The 21,105-nt window shown below is 43.3% G+C and overlaps 1 protein-coding gene across 1 annotated transcript; it reads left to right on the top strand.

The window, feature by feature from the left end:
* The first annotated feature begins 1,497 nt into the window (after positions 1–1,497).
* On the top strand, positions 1,498–20,633 carry IZUMO2 (IZUMO family member 2). Its single transcript, XM_066374079.1, is given in 8 exon segments — positions 1,498–1,658; positions 1,660–1,727; positions 1,899–1,973; positions 5,505–5,591; positions 5,826–5,846; positions 6,891–6,971; positions 17,606–17,732; positions 20,562–20,633. Coding segments are annotated over 8 exon segments (663 nt in total). The 3' UTR covers positions 20,605–20,633.
* The last annotated feature ends 472 nt before the right edge of the window (positions 20,634–21,105 follow it).

Raw genomic sequence — 21,105 nt, 5'->3', positions numbered from 1 at the left:
CTCTTTTTTAATCTAAGTTTAAGTAAATTACAATGAAATAAAATTTAAAATTCCATTTCTCAGTCACACCATATTTCAAGTGCTCAATAGCCACACATGACCAGTGGCTTCCATATTGGACAGTGGAAACATGAGTTTACACCAGTTCAACCTGGAATAAGATAGGTATATTACAATATCATCCCCATTTTGCAAAGGAAGAAACTAAGGCTCAGAAAGGGAAACTGACTTTTTTTTTTATTATTCAACAAATACTTATTGAATACCTATTTGTATGCCGGGTTCCTTCCTAGGGGCTGGGGACATAATGGTGAACAAGATGCTCACAGTGCCTGTCCTCATGGTGTTTATTGGATGATATGAAAGACCAAAATAAAATAAGAATTTTAAGTTGTAATTAGTGCTATGACAGAAACCAACAAAGGTGAGTTAGAGTTATTGGCAGACTATGGCTCCACAAGCTAAGAATGGCTTTTATATTTTTAAATGGCTGAAAAAAGTGAAAACAATATTTTGTGACATATTAAAATTATATAAGATTCAAATTTCAGTATCCATAAATAAAGTTTTACGGGACACAGCCCATTTATTTTCATATTGTCCATGGCTGCTTTTCTCCTTAGGAGGTGATATTGAAGTGAAAAGAAGTTAGGAGGTATTTCGGGAAGTCTGAGTATGGTTCAATAGATCAAATCTATTTTATTTTTTTATTTTTTAGTGAGCAAGAGAGAAAGAGAGACAGACACAGACAGGAAGGGAGAGAGATGAGAAGCATCAATTCTTTGTTGTGGCACCTTAGTTGTTCATTGATTGCTTTCTCATATGTGCCTTGACTTGAGCGGGGGGCTACAGCAGAGCTAGTGACCCCTTGCTCAAGCCAGCGACCCTGGGCTTCAAGCCAGCGACCATGGGGTCATGTCTATGATCCCACGCTTAAGCCAGCGACCCCGTGCTCAAGCTGGTGAACTAGCGCTCAAGCTGGTGACCTTGGAGTTCCGAACCTGGGTCCTCAGTATTCCAGGTGGATGCTCTAACCACTTTGCAATCATCTGATGAGGCAGTCAAATCAATGTTAAATATACTGAGTATAAATGTGACTTTCATAGGTAGTCAAAATATCTCATATGCGTAGAATCATACAGATATATCTCTTCTTGACTGGCTTATTTCACTTAGCACAATGACCTCAACCTCCATCCATTTTGTCACTTATGTCAGAATTTCCTCCATTTTTGAGACTAAAGAGTATCCCATTGTAGAGATTATACCACACCTTGTTTGACCATTCATTAGTCATTAGGACTCTGTCCAGCACATAGCACATAGTGGGTGCTCCACTGACATCTGTTGAATGAATGTATAGAAATGATAAGCTTAGAACAGAGAGTAATTGCCAGCAAACACCTGCCTGCACTCGGGAGTATTTCTCCCAGAGCCACCCTTACCTAGGGGGCGGAGCTGGCTGTGGTCTCTCTGTGACGTCACAAACAGCCTGCCATGCCTCTGGCCTTGGCCCTTCTGCTGCTCGTGGGCTTGAGCACCCACGGAGGCTGGGGTTGCCTGCAGTGTGACGGGTCTGTACAGGAGGCCCTGAGCCAGTTGCGCTTGGCCATCATCCCCAGCCGCTTCCATCTAGAGCAGCTGCAGGCCCGCGCAGGCCCTGCTGCTGGGCATGGAGGGGCCTTTCTTCCGGGACTACGCATTGAACGCGTTTGTGGGGAAAGTGGGTGCGTGCTGGGGAGGGGACAGTGAGGTCCAAGCCAAAGGCTGGGGTAGGAAACACTTTGGGGACCACGCCCTCTAGAGAGGGAGAGAGGGTACTATCCTGGAGAAAGAGGGGGAGGGGTCACTTGGCATTCTGAGGGACCCACTGGAATTTCCTTCTTTTTTGTCCACAGAGACAGATCACCTGGACCTTGTGGCGTCCTTTATCAAGAATCAAACGAACAATTTAACGGTTAATTCTCTGAGAGGTAGGAACTAAGGGAAAGCCTTATCCCAGCCCCCATCTCCCTCCCATTTTTTTTCTTTCTTTTTCTTTTTCTTTTCTTCTAGGTTTCATTTTATAAAGGTTTTGTTTTAGAATGGTTTTTAGATTTACTGGAAATGCCACGCTTCCTTTTTTTTAATTCTTTTTTAAAATTTTTATTATTCTGGGTTTTTTTTGTATTTTTCTGAAGTTGGAAACGGGGAGGTAGTCAGACAGACTCCCGCATGCACCCAACCGGGATCCACCCGGCATGCACACCAGGGAGCGATGTCTGCCCATCTGAGGTGTTGCTCTGTTGCAACCAGAGCCATTCTAGCACCTGAGGCAGAGGCCACAGAGCCATCCTCAACGCCCAGGCCAACTTTGCTCCAATGGAGCCTCAGCTGCGGGAGGGGAAGAGAGAGACAGAGAGGAAGGAGAGGGGGAGGGGTGGAGAAGTAGATGGGCACTTCTCCTGTGTGCCCTGGCTGGGAATCGAACCTGGGACTCCTGCACGCCAGGCCGACGCTCTACCACTGAGCCAACCGGCCAGGGCCTTCCTTTTTATTTTTTAATTCAGTGATAGTAGGGGAGGCAGAGAGACAGGCTCCTGCATGCGCTCCATGGGGGATCCACCTGGCAAGCCCACTAGGGGACGTTGCTCCATTGCTCAGCAACTGAGATCTTCTTAGCACCTGAGGAGAGGCCATGGAGCCATCCTCACAGCCTGAGGCCAACTTACTCCAATCAAGCCATGGTCGTGGGAGGAGGAGGAGAGAAAGAGAGAGAGAGAGAGAAACGATAAGGGGAGGGGTGGAGAAGCAAATGGGCGCTTCTCCTGTGTGCCCTGACTGGGAATCAAACCCAGGACATCCACACGCCCAGCCAACACTCTACCCCTGAGCCAACCAGCCAGGATCACCACGTGTCCTTTTGATTTAAAAATAAAAGGAAAAGCATACATAGCCTTACTGTGTGTTCACTAGGGTTCTAAGTGCTTCACTTACAAAAGTCTACCAGTTTATCATGGTGGACACTGCCCTTTACAGAGGGGAAGACTGAGGCTCAGACATGGCCAAAGGAAGAGAGATAAGGATTTGAACCTGGGAAATCCTGGCTCAGACATTGTGTTCCTAACCACTACTTGGAAAAAGGGGGCACCATTCACAGTCATTGGAGATTCACCTGGTCTTTTATGGCAGTTCTCCAGCAGACGGTAGTAAAGGTCCCTGTGAACTTGGGGAAGTTGGGATTGGGGGGAGGGCTAAGCCCCAAATCCGTGCCCCACGTTAAGGGATGGAGCAAGGAGGAGAACACTATAGAAAAGCCCATCAGTGTTTTAAAAGATATGAAGTGTTCCTGGCCTGTGGTGGTGCAGTGGATAGAGCGTCAACCTGGAATGCTGAGGTTGCCAGTTCAATACCCTGGGTTTATCTGGTCAAGGCACTTATCATATGACAAGCAATGAACAACTAATGTAAAGCAACAATGAGTTGATACTTCTCAATCCCCCCACTCTTCTCTCTATAAAATCAATAAATATAATCTTTAAAAGATACAAAGTGTGTCTGTGTATACCATGACAGTGACACTTCAACCCGATCTTCAACACTAAATTTCTTCAGTGGGTGACCTCCTAAGAACAAGGGAGGACGTTCTAATTTTCTTTCAATCCTTGATCTGTTCTTGGATCGCACATTGCACTTAGTTGTCTTTTACGACACTGAGGTTTTCGAAGAGCCCTGCCATCAGTCACTTTGTTAGCATAGACAAAGTGGGGTGGCCCAAGGCTCCCAAGTAAAGGACACTTTTACAGGCAGGAGAGTTCGAGGACTCAGAAATTACCTACCAGGAGCTGGGTAAGAGCCAAACCATTTTTTGGACTGTGCACACACAGTTTAGATAACCCAGGCCTGCTGAGTTAAGCCTTTACTGCATAATAAGTCGAAAGGGGACAAATACTATGGAGAAAACAATAACGCAAAGACCAGGGGCTAAGCAGCACAGGGAATAGGGGCCTTACAGTTTAAGCCAGGACAGTCAAGAAGGATGACATTGAAACATCAGCACGTGGAAAAGAGAGGAGAGGGACAGTAGCCGTGAGAGGGTCTAGGGTCAAGGACTGTGTGCAGAAGTTACAGTTAGTGCAGCCCCTGAGGTGGGTCTGTGTTTGGTATATTCACAGAACCTCAGGAGGCAGGGAGGCTGGAGTGGAGAGAGTGAAAGGGAAGATGAGGTCATGGAAGTAAGGGGGAGAGGAGTTCCAGTGGCACCTTCTGGGACATGGTAAGGACTTCTGGCTTGTATTCTGAGTCACATGGGAGGGTTCTGAGCTGAAGTGAGCAAGCTGACTGAAGTTTTCATAGGATCCCTGTGACTGTGGGAAACAGACGTTACCATGGTGAGGGGGAAGGAAGGCTGCAGATGAGTGAGAAGATGTAGCAATGGCCCAGGCAAGAGATGACAATGGCCAGAAGCAGGGTGGTAGCAGGGAAGGGGGTGCAAAGTGTCAGGATTCCTGGATCTATCTTGACTATTGAACAAACAGAGTCTGCTGACATGCATGTTGACAAATTGCATGTGGGACATGAGAAAAAGGAGTCAATGACAGCACCAAGGATTTTGGCCCGAGCAAGTAGAATCCTGGCACCTGCATCTACTAAGATGAAGACTGGGGCTTGGGAACAGGTTTGGAGGAGAATATTGAGATTAAATTTTGAACCCACTGAGTTTAAGATGCTTACTAGACATCGAAGTGGAGTTACTGAGTAGATAATTGGATATACACATCTGGACATCAGTGAGTGGTCCAGGCTAGGATATATACGAATGAGGGAGGCATCAGTGGGGCTAGAACAGTGCTTTCCAATGGAAATTTGATGTCAGGCACAAATAGGAATCACATTTGTAATTTTCAACTTTCTCGTAGTCACAGTAGACATATGCAGGTGAAATTAATTTTAATATATTTTATTTAACTCCACACCTAAAAGTATTGCCATTTCACCATGCAATCAACAGAAAAATGATTTTGATAGTTTACGATTTTTTTTCACACCATGTCTTCAAAATCCATCATGGGTTTTATACAGACTGCACATCTCAGTGCAGACTAATGCATTTTAAGTGCTCAGCAGCCATGCATGCCTAGTGGCTTAAATATTGGACAGTGCAGGTCTAAGTAATTAATACATAAAAGCCATGAGGCTGGATGAAATCATGAAGGAGTGAATGTAAATAAAAAAGAAGAGAGGAGAACAAATCAGAGGAAAGGTGAGGAGAGGTGATTGAGCCTACCCTTCTACCACTGACCAAATGAGGAAACTGAGGCCTAAGAAAGGTGGTTTAGCCTGGGGCTCCTCAGTGAATCAGAAGGTAGATGCAGAACCTCCCAGACCAGAGATGTGCCCAGTGGACCCCAACTAATACCTGGTCTGGGTTACTCCTGGTGAAGGAGAGCAGGTTCCTCATCCCTTCTCTTTGAAGCTGCAGATGGGGTGTTGAGGGCCTCACAAGCATCTCATTCTCTCCTCAGATGAGCCTCTACTGGAAGAGCTGGTGACTCTTAGGGAGAATGTGATCAGGAAGCTCAAGAAAGTTTTAATATCATATGAATTAAAAGGTACAGCGTCTCTCTCCATCAAGCTCCCTCCTCATTATCACTCCATCCCCTTCTCTCACTTTTTCTCCCAGACTCCTTCCTCATCTCCCCTGTGACTCATCCTTCTCTGCACCTCCCCAACGTTCCTTTCTCCTCTTTCCCAGACTCTTTCTTCCCTCCTTCTCCTGGTCCCTGCTCATTAAATTCTCAAATTGTTATCCCAAACTAACTCACCTCAGCTCTTTTCTCTTGCAGCCTGTGATCGCAAAACTTGCCGTGAGTCCTGGACTTATTGTCTATTACTCTCTTTTCTACCATTCTATCCCTCTCTACTCTGTCTCTCACAAATCAAGCCCCACTAGTCCATCTAGTGGGTCCTCCACCCCAAAGCTCTAGTACCTAAGGATATCTAATTTTTGAGGGCTTATAAAAGTTGCAACCTACAGAAAAGTACTTTGGGGAAAATGTCAAGCAGGGTAGGAAGCCTATGTCTTAGTAACAAATACTGAATTTCAGTGGTTTAACAAAAGAAAGGTTTTTGGTCCTGGCCAGGTTGCTCAGCAGATAAAGCATTGGCCTGGAGTAGCAGAGGTCACGGGTTCGACCCTCTGTGCACATGCGAGAACCAATCAATGAGTACACAACTAAATGGAATAACTAAGTGAAATGAGTTAATGCTTCTCTCTCTCTTTCTCTCTCTCTCTCTCTTCCCCATTTCTCTTCTTCTCTCTCAAATCAATGAAAAAAAAAACCTTTTGTTTTAAGGTTTATTTCGCTCTCACCCAAATTCCATTGAGAGTTGAGCAGTTCTTCCAAGTGGTAACTCGGGGATCCAGGCTGCACCCATGTTGTAGCTTCTAAGCAAACTTCAGAAGGGAGAAAGAATAGGGAATTCCACAAGGACTTTTGCAGCTAAGATCTGCATCCCTCCACCCACTTTCCATTGGCCAGAACTCAGTCACATGGTTGCAACCTACTGCAAAGAATGGTGGGAAATGTAGTCTCCCTGTGTGGCAGGAAGGAAAGGAAACAGATGAGTGAGCATCCAGCCAGTCTATGCCACAGATTTCAGCAAAATAGGAAAAGATTTTTCTACAAACAGAATGTTGGGTTACCTGGACAGCTGCAACTTAATTCAGCTCTTCAATGATTGTATAAAAACTATTTTTAATGTGAATCGTCAGTGCTCTGCTACACATAGGACCTCTAAATTCACAGGGGCAAAGGCACTCTGTATCCTCTTTCCCCTTCTGCCTTCCCACCCCTTGACAGTCCTCTGATTGCTGCCCTTATTCCACTTTTCCCTTTCCCCTTGTCCAGACTTTCTAAAAGAAGAGGTCTTGGATTGTTTAAATTGCGTGAAGATCCGTTCCAAATGCGTACAAAAGAAATATTGTCTTGGTAAGTTCTTGTGGGTGGTGGAAGACATGGGAAAGGTACATGAGAGATGAAGTCAGCTATGTCCCTGTGGATATGGGTTTTGAGGCTCCCATATTCAGCCTTGAATCTTGCCCTGAATGCTTGCTTACAGTGTGGCCCAGCAGGTGCTTCCACATTCTGAAATGCATTGTTCCCTGCTGTTAAATGGGAAGACTTTTTGGTAACTTTACAGTGCATCTAATGCCAGAATGACAGGTGCTAGAAAAATATTTTTTAAAGCTAGTGCTGTGCCTGGTAAGTCTAGAAGAAAATGCTAAATTTATTCATTTATTCAGAGATTTTAAAAAATACATATCCTTAGAGCAGAGAAAATAGTACAATGAACCCCCATATATACATCAAGATTACATAGTAATGCTGGGACTTTTCATATGCTGTTCTCTTTTTCTGTCACACTGTTTCTCTAATTCCACCACTTCAAAAAAGTCTCTAAGTTTACTTCCTCAGAGAGGACTCCTTGATCACACTCTAAAGTAGTACTTTCCATCAAATTGTCTTGACAATGAATGTTCCTCCAATTTGGTTCACTTATTTTTTTTATTTATTTTTACTTTTATTCATTTATTTTATTTTAGTGAGAGGAGGGGAGGCAGAGACAGACTCCCATATGCACCCTGACCAGGATCCACCCAGAAAACCCATTAGGGAGGAATGCTCTGCCCATCTGGGGCTGCTACTCCGTTGCAACTGGAGCCATTTTTAGAGCCGAAGGCAGAGCCTTCCCCATGGAGCCATGCCCAGCGCCCAAGGCCAACTCGCTTGAGCCAATTGAGCCATGGCTGCAGTTGAGGGAGGGGAGGGGGGGGAGAGTGAGAGAGAAGAGGAGGGGTGGTGACTTCCTTTGTGAGCCCTGACCAGGAATCGAACTGGAGACATCCACACACATGGCTGACACTCTACCACTGAGCCAACTGGCCAGAGCTGGTTCACTTATTTTTTACCACAGTTTTAAAAGAAATCAGGCATTATGAGATTTCACCCATTAATAGTGTGTACCTCTAAGAATAAGGACCTTTTCTACATAACCACAATGCTATGCCCCTTGCTAGTATTCAACAAACCTAATAACAATTCTTCAATATCAAATAATTCCAAGTCCCTTTCCAATTTCCCTAATATCCCTAGAATACCTTTCTCAGCCGATTTATTCAAACAGAAGTCTAATGAAAGGACTTCTCAGATCATTCAGTGGTTAGGTTTTTCACTTCCTTTTTAAGTCTAGAAGTGTTTTCTTTTCTCTCTCTCTCTCTCTCTCTCTGTTTAAGTGAGAAGAAGGGAGATAGTGAAACAGACTCTTGAATGTGCCCTGACTGGGATCTACCCAGCAACCCCCAGCTGAGGCTGATGCTCAGCCCATCTAGGTCCAATGCTCTGCAACTGAGGCGTAGGCCCACAGAGCCATCCTCAGTGCCTGGAGGCCATTGCACTGGAATCAGTCTAGCCATGGCTGTGGGAGAAGAAGAGAGAGTGGAGGGAGGAAAGGGGAGGAAAAGCAGATAGTCACTTCTTCTATGTGCCCTGACCAGAAATTGAACCCAGGACTTCCACATACTTGGTGGACACTCTACCACTGAGCCAACTGGCCAGGGACTAGAAGTATTTTTCTTTTTAATTTTTTAAAATTAAATTGTTTACATAGATTCTAGGGTCACCCCGAATGCATCCTCCCTCCCCGCTATTCCCCTCAACATTTCCCTTGCTCCCTCCCTACAGCGCCCTCCCCCTTTCCCCTCAGGTTCATCCCATCCTATCATCCCCTTTCCCTCTGTTCTCTTTTCCTCTGGTCCCTTTGATCCCTCCTCTGTCTCAATTCCGTTCCTCAGTTCTCATTATTCCTTGGATTCCTCAAATGAGTGAGGTCATATGATATTTTTCTTTCTCTGCCTGACTTATTTCACTCGACATAATAGTTTCCCGGTCCTTCCATATTGTTGCAAAAAGTAATATTTCCTTCTTTTTCATAGCCCCATAGTATTCCATTGTATATATGTACACAGCTTTTTAATCCACTCGTCCACTGCCGGACGCATGGGCTGTTTCCAGATCTTCGCTATTGTGAACAATGCTGGCATAAACATGGGGGTGCATTTCTTTTTTTCAGTTGGTGATATGGTGTCCTTGGGATATATTCCTATAAGTGGGGTGGCTGGGTCAAAGGGCAGTTCCATTTCTAATTTTTTGAGGAATCTCCATAGTGTTTTCCACAGTGGCTGCACCAGTCTGCATTCCCACCAGCAGTACAGGAGGGTTACCCTTTTCTCCACATCCTCACCAGCACCTATCGTGTGTTGTTTTGTCAATGAGCACCATTCTGACTGATGTGAGGTGGTATCTCATTGTGGTTTTAATTTGCATTTCTCTAATGATTAGTGATGTTGAACATTTTTTCATTTGTCTATTGGCCATCTGTATGTCCTCTTTGGAGAAGTGTCTATTCATTTCTTGTGCCCATTTTTTGATTGGATTGTTTGTCTTCCTGATGTTGATTTTTTTTTTTTTTTTTCATTTTTCTGAAGCTGGAAACAGGGAGAGACAGTCAGACAGACTCCCGCATGCGCCCGACCGGGATCCACCCGGCATGCCCACCAGGGGCGACGCTCTGCCCACCAGGGGGCGATGCTCTGCCCATCCTGGGCGTCGCCATGTTGCGACCAGAGCCACTCTAGCGCCTGGGGCAGAGGCCACAGAGCCATCCCCAGCGCCCGGGCCATCTTTGCTCCAATGGAGCCTTGGCTGCGGGAGGGGAAGAGAGAGACAGAGAGGGAAAGTGCGGCGGAGGGGTGGAGAAGCAAATGGGCGCTTCTCCTGTGTGCCCTGGCCGGGAATCGAACCCAGGTCCTCCGCACGCTAGGCCGACGCTCTACCGCTGAGCCAACCGGCCAGGGCCCTGATGTTGATTTCTACAAGTTCTTTATAAATTTTGGTTATTAATCCCTTATCAGATGTATTGTCGAATATGTTTCCCCATTGTGTGGTTTGTCTTTTTATTCTGTTCATATTGTCTTTAGCTGTGCAAAAGCTTTTTAGTTTGATATAGTCCCATTTGTTTATCCTGTCTTTTATTTCATTTGCCTGTGGAGATAATTCAGCAAAGATATTGCTGGGATAGATGTCGGTGAGCTTACTGCCTAAGTTTTCTTCTAGGATACTTATGGTTTCACGATTTACATTTAAGTCCTTTATCCATTTTGAGTTTATTTTTGTGCATGGTGTAAGTTGGTAGTCTAGTTTCATTTTTTTGCAAGTAGCTGTCTAGTTTTCCCAACACCATTTGTTAAAGAGACTGTATTTACTCCACTGTATGCTCTTACCTCCTTTGTCAAATATCAATTTTCCATAAAGATGTGGGTTTATTTCTGGGTTCTCTGTTCTGTTCCATTGATCTATATGCCTGTTCTTATGCCAGTACCAAGCTGGTTTGTTTTTTTTTTGTTTTTTTTTATTTATTTATTTATTTTACAGAGACAGTGAGTCAGAGAGAGGGATAGACAGGGACAGACAGACAGGAACGGAGAGAGATGAGAAGCATCAATCATCAGCCTTTTGTTGCGTGTTGCAACACCTTAGTTGTTCATTGATTGCCCTCTCACATGTGCCCTGACCGCGGGCATTCAGCAGACCAAGTAACCCCTTGCTGGGGCCAGCGACCTTGGGTCCAAGCTGGTGGGCTCTCGCTCAAACCAGATGAGCCCACGCTCAAGCTGGGGACCTCGAGGTCTCGAACCTGGGTCCTCCGCATCCCAGTCCGACGCTCCATCCACTGCGCCACCACCTGGTCAGGCCCAAGCTGTTTTGAGTACAATGGCCTTGTAGTATAACTTGGTATCAGCAAGTGTGATACCTCCCACTTTATTCTTCTTTTTCAAGATTGCTGAGGCTATTCATGTTCTCTTTTGGTTCCATATAAATTTTTGAAATAAGTGTTCTATATCTTTGAAGTATGTCATTGGTATTTTAATTGGTATTGTATTGAATTTATAAAGTGCTTTGGGTAGTATAGACATTTTAATTATGTTTATTCTTCCTAACCATGAGCACAGTATATGCTTCCACTTGTTTGTGTCTTCCTTGATTTCTTTTATCAATGTTTTATAATTTTCTGAGTACAAGTCTTTAACCTCCTTTGTTAAATTTACTCCTAAGTACTTTATGTTTTTGTTGTTGCAATAGTGAAGGGGATTGTTTCCTTAATTTCTCTTTCTGACAGTTCATTGTTCGTGTATAAAAATGCCTCTGATTTCTGTGTATTACTTTTGTATCCTGCCACCTTGCTGAATTCATTTATTAGGTTCAGTAGTTTTTTGACTGAGACTTTAGGGTTTTCTATATACAATATCCTATCATCTGCAAATAATGAGTTTTACTTCTTTTCCAATTTGGATGCCTTTTATTTCTTCTTCTTGTCTGATTGCTGTAGCTAGGACTTCCAGTACTATGTTGAATAAAAGTAATGAAAGGGGGCACCCCTGCCTTGTTCCTGATTTTAGGGGAATTGCTTTTAATTTTTGTCCATTAATTATAATGTTGGCTGTGGGTTTGTCATAGATGGCCTTTATCATGTTGAGGTATGTTCCCTGTATTCCCACTATGCTAAGAGTTTTTATCATAAATGGGTGCTGGATTTTATCAAATGCTTTTTCTGCATCTATTGAAATTATCATGTGGTTTTTCTCCTTCCTTTTGTTTATGTGGTGAATCACATTAATTGATTTACAAATGTTGTACCATCCTTGCCTCCCCAGAATAAATCCCACTTGATCATGCTGTATGATTTTTTTCATGTATTGCTGGATCCGGTTTGCTAATACTTTGTTGAGGATTTTAGCATCTAAATTCATCAGGGATATTGGCCTATAATTTTCTTTCTTTGTGTTGTCTTTGCCTGGTTTTGGAATCAGATTTATGCTCACCTCATAAAAGGAACTTGGAAGTGTTCCTTCCTCCTGAATTTTTTGAAATAGCTTGAGAAGGATAGAAGTTAGTTCTTCTTTGAATATTTGGTAGAATTCACCAGTGAAGGCATCGGGCCCAGGAGTTTTGTTTTTTGGGAGATTTTTGATAACTGTTTTGATCTCTTTTGTTGGAATCAGTCTGTTTAGGTTTTCTGATTCTTCCAGATTGATTTTTGGAAGATTATATTGTTTCAAGGAATTTGTCCATTTCACCTAGGTTGTTTAATTTTTTGGCATACAATTCTTCATAGTATTTTCTTACAATATTTTGTATTTCTGTTGTGTCAGTTGTTATCTCTCCACTCTCCTTTCTAATTTTATTTATTTGAGTCCTCTCCTTTTTTTGGTGAGTCTTGTTAAAGGTTTATCCATCCTGTTTACCCTTTCAAAGAACCAGCTTCTGGTTTCATTGATCCTCCGTATTGTTTCTTTAGCTTCTATGTCATTTATTTCCACTCTGATCTTTATTATTTCCTTCCTTCTACTACCTCTGGGCCTTACTTGCTGTTCTTTTTCTAGTTCTTTTAGATGAAGGGTTAGGTTGTTTATTTGAGCTTTTTCAAGCTTCTTAAGGAATGCCTGTAGTGCTATGAACTTCCTCTCAGGACTGCTTTTGCTGTGTCCCATAAATTTTGAGTTGTTGTTTGCTCATTGTCATTTGTTTCTAGAAATTTTTTTATTTCTTCTTTGATTTCATTGTTAACCAATTCGTTGTCGGGAGCCGATCCACAACTGCTGGCTGACAAGGTCACAGCAGGAGAAGACCCACAACTGCTGGCTGACAAGGTCACAGCAGAAGAAGACCAAAAACTGCTGATTGACAAAGTCACAGCAGAGAAGACCAATGGCTGCGGAGTGACAAAGTCACTGCAGAGAAGACCAATGGCTGCGGGGGGACAAAGTCACCACAAAGGATAGGCACAATGATACCCCCCCTTTGACTTTTTAAATTAATCTGGCCTTATATCCCCCCTTTTCTGAGTGTGTGCTATTATTTGTGGCACAGGGATAATAGTACCGCGCTTTCCCTGTAGATTCGTAGTGATTTCTTTGGAAATGAGACAGAGGGTGTGAGTTCCACAGAAAACCCTGTAAGCCCCTTGAACTGGGCTCATAGACATAAGAGGCTGGCTATGATATCCCTCGTAAAGGGTTAAAGTTTGTAGGAGAATTCCTTCTTAATCATGTTAAAAAGAATAGATTGTGACTTGTGAATGGGTAGGAAGCAGTGGCTGTGCACAGAGCACCCTTAGGCCTTCACTTAACATTTTTCTTCCCTAGCCTTTTCATGTGATAAGTAGAGAAACATTCCTTTCTTCTTTGATCTGCAAATAGTGGTATATTCTGAGAATAGAGTCAGAACTTAACTAGTGTTTAAATATAATAAGTAATATTTGATTAGACAATAGTATCTTAGATAAGGTATAGTAGAATGGCCCATTGTGTGCCCTAGGATGAGAGCGTAGTCAGCAAGAAAAGAATGTTTTACTAAGAGAATTGTCTTTTGACTAAAGGCAATTGCTAGGCTTTCTCAATGAGATGTTCTCATGAGATTTAAAAATGTAGGGAAATCCATGGAATGTCTTGTGTTGCTTCTGGGCTATCTTGCAAGTGCACTCTGCATATCTTTGGGTGAAAGCTATTCTTGATGTTATGTTAATTTCTTTAGAGGCAAGCCTTTTAGAACTAATACTCTAAAAGCTTTTACTGATGTTGTTATCGCTATTCAAGTTATTTTGTATTTTGAATGATTTGCTACCTGACTTGTGACTCATAGATGTAAATTAACTGTTATCCGGAAACATGAAAACATAGTGAAACAAAAGTAATAATTAACACCATGTGATTGTAACTCGGTGTGCGTGTATAAAAAGGGAGCTATACTAGCATTTGGTAGAGATGCCTGGCAGTAAATGCTAACCGGAGAATAAAGAGAAAGAAAAGAATTCGGCTCTCTCACTCCATTTTCGCCGACGCCGTCTCCTCCTGTGGGACCCCTGGATCCCCCCTGGGGCTGGACCCCGGCAATTCGTTATTTAATAACATGTTATTTAGTTTCCATGTGTTTGAGTATTTTTCAGTTTTTCTGTTGTGGTTAATCTCTAGTTTCATGCCATTGTGATCAGAGAAAATGCTTGATATAATTTCAATCTTCTTAAATTTGTTGAGACTGCTTTTGTGTCCTAACATGTGGTCTATCTTAGAGAATGTACCATGAGCACTTGAAAAGAATGTGTATTCTGCTGCCTTAGGGTGAAAGGTTCTAAAGATATCTATTAAATCAAGTTGATCTAGTGTGTCCTTTAAGTCTGCTGTTTCTTTGTTAATGTTCTTTCTTGAGGATCTATCTAGTGATGTTAGTGAGGTATTGAAATCTCCTACTATTATAGTATTGCTGTTGATCTCACCCTTTATATACATCAAAGTCTGCTTTATATATTTAGGTGCTCCTATATTAGGTGCGTAGTTCTTTATGATGGTAATATCTTCCTGTTGGATTGCTCCCTTTATCATTATGTAGTGACCTTCTTTATCTCTTACTATAGTCTTTGTTTTAAAGTCCATTTTGTCTGATATAAGTATTGCTACCCCAGCTTTTTTTTTTCATTTCCATTTGCATAAAATAGTTTTTTCCATCCTTTTACCTTCAGTCTATGTGCATCTTTTGTTTTAAGGTGTGTCTCTTATAGACAGCATATGTACGGGTCCTGTTTTCTTATCCAAGCAGCTACCCTATGTCGTTTGATTGGATCATTTAATCCATTTACATTGAAGGTTATTATTGATATGTAGTTGTTTATTGCCATTTTATTCTTTAAAGCTGTATTCCTCTTTTGCTATATTCTTTTCCCACTTTGATCTGTTTACAACAGGCCCCTTAACATTTCCTGCAGCATTGGTTTGGTTGTAATGAATTTCTTGAGGATTTTGTTTTTTGTGTTTTTTTTTTTTTGTCTGGGAAGCTTTTTATTTCTCCTTCAATTTTAAATGATAGCCTTGCTGGATAAAGTAGTCTTGGTTGTAGGCTCTTGTTCTGAGAGCATCCGGTAGTTTGGTTATTTCCATATCACTCAGTTCCTTTTCTGGAGGAATATTCTTTGAATATTTCTTGCCATTTCCTTCTGGCCTCAAGTGTTTCTGTTGAGAAGTTGGATGTCATCCTTATGGGGGCTCCTTTGTAGGTGATAGCCTTCTTTTCTCTAGCAGCTTTTAATATTTTCTCTTTATTGCTTAGCTTTGGTATTTTAATTATGATGTGTCTTGGTGTAGGTCTTTTTGGGTTTCTCTTTAATGGAGTTCTCTGTGCTTCTTGAACTTGTGAGACCCTTCCTTGCATCAATTTAGGGAAGTTTTCAGCTATGATTTGATGAATCAAGTTTCTATCCCTTGTTCTTTTCTTCTTCAGGAACCCCTATGATGCGGATGTTATTTCTCTTTATGTTGTCACAGAGCTCTCTCAGAGTTTCCTTAGACTTTTTTAGTCTCTTTTCTTTTTTCTGCTCTGCTTTCGAGCCTTTGTTCATCTTGTCCTCCAACTCGCTGATTCAATCTTCAGCTTCATCCATCCTGCTTTTAATTCCTTCCATTGTGGTCTTCATTTCTGATATTGTATTTGTCACCTCCGACTGATTCTTTTTTAATATTTCAATATCCTTTTTTATACTTGCTATCTCTTTATTTAGGTGTTCATAATGACCATCCATTGTTGTTCTAAGATCCCTTAGCATCCTAACAATCATTATTCTAAACTCTGCATCCAGTAGTTTGGTTATTTCCATATCACTCAGTTCCTTTTCTGGAGATTTCTCTTGTGGTTTTATTTGGATTGCACTTCTCTGTCTTCTCATTATGTCTGTGTGTTTGGGTGTGTTGTATGTAGGGCTGGTTGAGTCTAGGTTTGGTGTCCTAGAAGTATTTTTCTTAACATATTTTTCTCCAAGACACTGACCAAGTGAAAGGAAGGAATTAGTCTATTCCTTCCTTAAGGTGGTGTTTAACTATAACATATATTTTGAGCACCATATAATGCCCCAAACTGATGATTGGTAGAATAAGAGACAAAAGTCTCATAGAGTCCACATTTTGATGGGGTGAAATGCTAGACTAAATTTTCTCAACCTTATACTTCTGACCTTTGGGGCTGGATAATTCTTTGCTGTAAGGCTGTTCTGTATATTGTATCTCCCCTAGCCTCTACATACCAGTAGCACCTCACACACAAAAGTCCCCATGCTCATTGCCAGCCTCCAGACATTTCCAAATATCCCCTGAAGGACAAAATTTTCCCTAGCTGAGACCCACTGTTAGATGATAGTTATACATGAACAAACATATGGACTAATCCCAGATGGCAATAGTGCTTTCAATGAAAACAAAACAGAACAGTTTGACAGCAAGTCCCTAAGGGGAGGACAGTGCTACTTGAGAAAGTGCAAGTAAGGGAACCTCTCTGAAGAAGTGCAGGCATGAGGAACAGTGTGAAAGACAGAGGGAATAGTAGGTGCAAAGATCCAATGTGGTGCCTGACCAGGCAGTGGCACAGTGGATAGAGCGTCGAACTGGGATGCAGAGGACCCAGGTTCAAGATCCCGAGGTCGCCAGCTTGAGCGTGGGCTCATCTGGTTTGAACAAAGCTCACCAGCCTGGACCCAAGGTCACTGGCTTGAGCAAGAGGTTACTTGGTCTGCTGTGGCCCCTTGGTCAAGGCACATATGAGAAAGCAATCAATGAACAACTAAAGTGCCACAACAAAAAAAATGATGATTGGTGCTTCTCATCTCTCTCTCTGTTCCTGTCTGTATGTCCCTATCTATCCCTCTCTCTGACTCTGTCTCTGAAAAAATAAATAAATAAAATAGGATGTTTTTTTATATATATTAAAAAAGATCCAACGTGGTTAAACAACAGGAAGGAGGCTAATGTGGCATTGCAGAGTGAATAAAGACTGATCGTGCAGTGCTAGTAGAACATGATGAGGACTTGGGCTTTTATTTTGAGTGAGAGAAGAGCCACAAGAGGGCTGTGAGCAGAAGAGGGAATTGAGCGGATTTAGGTGTTAACTGGCATCCCTGGCAGCTACATGGGGAACTGTAGTGAGGAGAAACTGGGATTCCTTGAGAAGAGTGAGAATAAGGCTGGACCAAGTCAGGAGCCGAGAAAGTGATTCAGATTCTGGATGCATTTTGAAGGTCAGCCTAAGAGGTTTAGCTTAGTTTGAGGGAGGAGGCAAGTGGAAGACGCAGAATGGGACTCCCAGGGCCACCTTCAGAGTCGCCAGAGAAGATGCAGGTCGATTTTCATCTTATTGTGAGATTGTCAGCATTTTGCAGCCCCCTCTCCTGTTCCTGAGCAGACAAATGAACCAAGTCCTCCTCTCCACCCGCACCCCCTTCCAATGAGATGCATTTAGCGCTGGGCTCTTCGCCGGCACTGTCATGTGCTGTTGGGGGACAGGGGTGGGTCACAGTGGAACCTGAGCACCTAAAACAGTGCCTGGGACACAGAATTAGAGGAATGGATGGAGAGTGAGACCCCAAGAGAGGTGAGGGCCAAGTAGTCTGAAGAAGGCCCAGGTTGCTGAGTGGGCATTGGGTGTGGTCAAGGCCCAGGAAGGGTAGTAACGGAGGTCGCCTACCTGCCCAGCTGACCGGCAGCCCCGCATGGCCCTGCAGTACAATGAAAAGAGTGGATCCCTGTGGAACCAGGCCATGCTTAGCATCATCGTGTCTGTGTTGCTGGCTGTTCTCGCCTTGGGGGTCATCGTGGCTTCGTAAGTCGTCCCTGCCCTCTCCTAAGGCCCCCAAAGCCCCCATTGAGCCTTTCAAAAATGACACTGCCCTGGATGGGCCACTGTGTCATTCGGGAGTCTCCTCCCCAGTCATTTTACGTCTCTGTCTCTGTGTCCATCTGCCTTTTTTTCTCTCTCCCTTTTTTTTCTGTCTCTCCTTAGCTCTCTCCATCTCTTCCCTCTTGCTTATTTCTCTCACCCTCTCCCCTCATGCTCCTCCTCCTCCTCTTCCTCCTCTCTCTGACCTACGCCCACCCCTGGACCACATTATGTCTTTCCTGCATCCTCAGCACTTTTGCTTTTGTGGGTTTCTTCCTCCATTAAAATATATATATATGTATATATATATACATATAGTAAATAAATATATAAAGATATATATTTAGTATATACAAATATATATGTGTATACTAAAAAGTAAATTTTGTGAATGTGCTGGCTTAAAGACATATATTCTAAGTTGGATTTATTATTATACTATTATTATTCATTGTTATATTATTTTCTTCTGCTTTAAAAAGTATTTGAAATAACAACATTTCCATAGGTCCCAAGCACAGACTACACAATGCAGAGGGGAGAGAGAGTTGCCCTCACCATCCTCTCTCCACCTCCAGTGTTTCTTCCTCTCTGTCTGCTGATCCCCAGTTTGGTTCCCTCTCCAGTCACTCTCTCCCTCTTCCACCTGCCCCTCACCCTCCTTTTTCTAATGCCTCAGCTTCTTCACACAGTATTTCATTTCAGACGACCCTAGTGCCTCCTTCTCAGGGGTGGTGGTGAGAGTTTAATCAGTACTTAGTAAAATGAATGTCAGCCCTCGTGTGAGCTCTGCTGGTTTGTCCCCTTCTCTCTTCCCCTCTGAGATGCTCTCCATCTCTCTGCCTCTTCCACTGGGCTTTTTCGTCCTCTCCTCTGTCCCAGTCACAAATCTGCCACTCCCTCCTTCCCTCCCTTGCCATCAGGTAGAATCTGTCTCAGTTTCTTTCTGCCTCTCGCTGAAGGTCTCTCCCTGTCTCTGGGTCTGTTTCCGGTTCCCATTCCACATGTCCAGCACAGTCTGCCAGTCGGTCAGCCCCTCTCGATGCTTTAAATCTGTCTCCCTGTTACCACCTCCTTTCAGTCTTTCACCTCCCCTCTCTTCATCTGGCACCTTTCACCAGCTCTCTCCTCCTCCATGTCTGAACCACTCTCCCTGTCTTCAACTGGTCTTCATCACTGTCTTCTCCTCTCCCATCTCTAGGTGTCCCGGTCTTGAATTCTGCTTTTCTCTCCCTCAGTCTCTTAACCAAGTTCTGTCTTGCCTCTCAGTCTCCATTACAGAACTCTCCCTGCTCTCTCCCCACTCTTTCTCTGTGTATTAGTTCCCTGCTGCTGCTTTAACAGATGACTGCAAACGGGGTGGCTTAAGGAAATAAGTGTATTCTTTTAGAATTCTGGAGGTCAGAAGTACAAAATCAAGGAGTTAGCAGGGTTGTTAGTTCCTTCTGAAAGTTCTGAGAGAATCCCTTCCATAACTGCCCCTACCTTCTGAAGGCTGTTGGCATTCTTGGCACTCCTTGGCTCGTGGCTTCCCCCCAATCTCTGCCTCAGTCCTCACATGGCTTTTTCCTCTGTTTCTGTGTCTCACATCTCACCCCTCCCCTGCCTGGCTGTATGGCCAGTAGCCACAGCACCATCACAGCCGCCTGGCCCGTGCAGGTTCACATTTGATTCGGACAGACGGTAATGAAACAACAGAGCCAAGAACTGGTGGGCCATTAGCTTTAATCCTAGCTTGCACCCGGCGGGCAAGAAATACACACAGTGGGAAAACACTTCCTTTTTCACTCAGGGCTCCCAAAGCCACTGACTTATCCGAGTTTCCTAGAATCAAAGGTTTCTACCTTACCAGCCTTATTCACCTGTTTCCCATCTCCTTCTCCCTGCACAAACTGGCTTCTCCTTCAGCACTCTGCCATCTTGGCTGCTTCTCCTCTCCTCCATATGGCCTTTCTCTGCTCTACTTTCTAATGCTAATCTCAGGAATGAGAGAGAGCAAGCTCCCGGTCTGCCCCATTTTATAGTGTAGAAATCAAAACCTTTAATCCAATATATAAACAGGGCAGTCTTTAATACAAAGTCACTTAGGGTGGGAAAGGCTTAGTCTTAAAACTAAGCCTTAGGGTATAACAACCCTGCCTGCTTACAGCCTGTCCCCCACACCCAATGCAAACTATAAGCGAGCAAACATATATATTATATTTACAAACTTATTTGACCAACACCGCCCCAATGAGGACACCAGCTATTGAATGTAGGGTCCAGCCTAAATCCAGCATGATTTCATTTGACCTTAATTTAATTACATCTGCAAAGACCCTGTTTCCAAATAAGGTCACATGCACGAGTACTGGGGATTGGGGCTTGGATATATCTTTTGGGGGACACAGTTTCACCTATTACACCTGCTTCTCTCTTTCCTTATTTTTCTTTTTCAGTCTTTGCTTTCTCTTTGAGTCTCTTTCCCTGTGTCTGTGCCTCTCACTGTCCCTTCCTGTCTTCTCCCACTCTTCATTTCCACATTTTACCCTCATTCCCAGTCCCAACTTTTCACTCCTCCCTCCACATGAGCCAACACCGATTGGCTGAGAACCCTGGAAGTCTGCCCAGAGACCCATGATGTCACTGGCTAAGCCAAATAAGGCCAATGATTGGAGGGAAGTTTGTTTTGTTTTGTTTTGTTTTTTGTTTTTCGGTGATTTTGTTGGTGGTGGTGCCATAAAGGGGCCTGAAGTTCTCTTTCTAACCTCCAGGCTTTCTCTTTCTGACCAGGGCTATTACTTATAGACAAAATCGGAAACTCGTGCTACAGTAGGGCCGCGGATTTGGGGTTTGTAAGGGGAAAGGAAAAGAAATTTAATAAAATCTGTAACAGTTTCTCAATGTCTCCATCAGTTACTGGAGGACCCTCCCCCTAATTGGTTTAGCTCTGGACACCCAAATATCAAGAGGGATGGAAAACCCACAGTGAGGGCTTGAAGAGACAGCCATTTCTGTTTTGGGGGAAATGCATCCAAAATAAGATGACATCATAGTGGGACCATAAAGGACAGTCAGGCAGAGGAACAGAAGTGGTCAGTGTGGAGAACACAGGTTTCACTTGTTTTCCTGAATAGATTCAGATGACTTTCATGTAAATCTATTGCTGTCTGAACTCTTGCTATTGGCTAACTCAAAGCAGAAAGCAAATAGATTTGGATTACATGGTATCCTTCTATTTCTGAAACTGCTAGCAGAACTGTTGCTATCTCAGTCAGGATTTGGATAATGAGGATGTTTGGTGGGGGGCGGGGGTTGATAAGAAAGGTGGAATTTA

Source organism: Saccopteryx leptura, chromosome 3 (assembly GCF_036850995.1).
Source record: "Saccopteryx leptura isolate mSacLep1 chromosome 3, mSacLep1_pri_phased_curated, whole genome shotgun sequence".
Taxonomy (NCBI): domain Eukaryota; kingdom Metazoa; phylum Chordata; class Mammalia; order Chiroptera; family Emballonuridae; genus Saccopteryx; species Saccopteryx leptura.
Note: the sequence above shows the minus strand (reverse complement) of the source record. Positions and strands in the feature narration are given on the sequence as shown.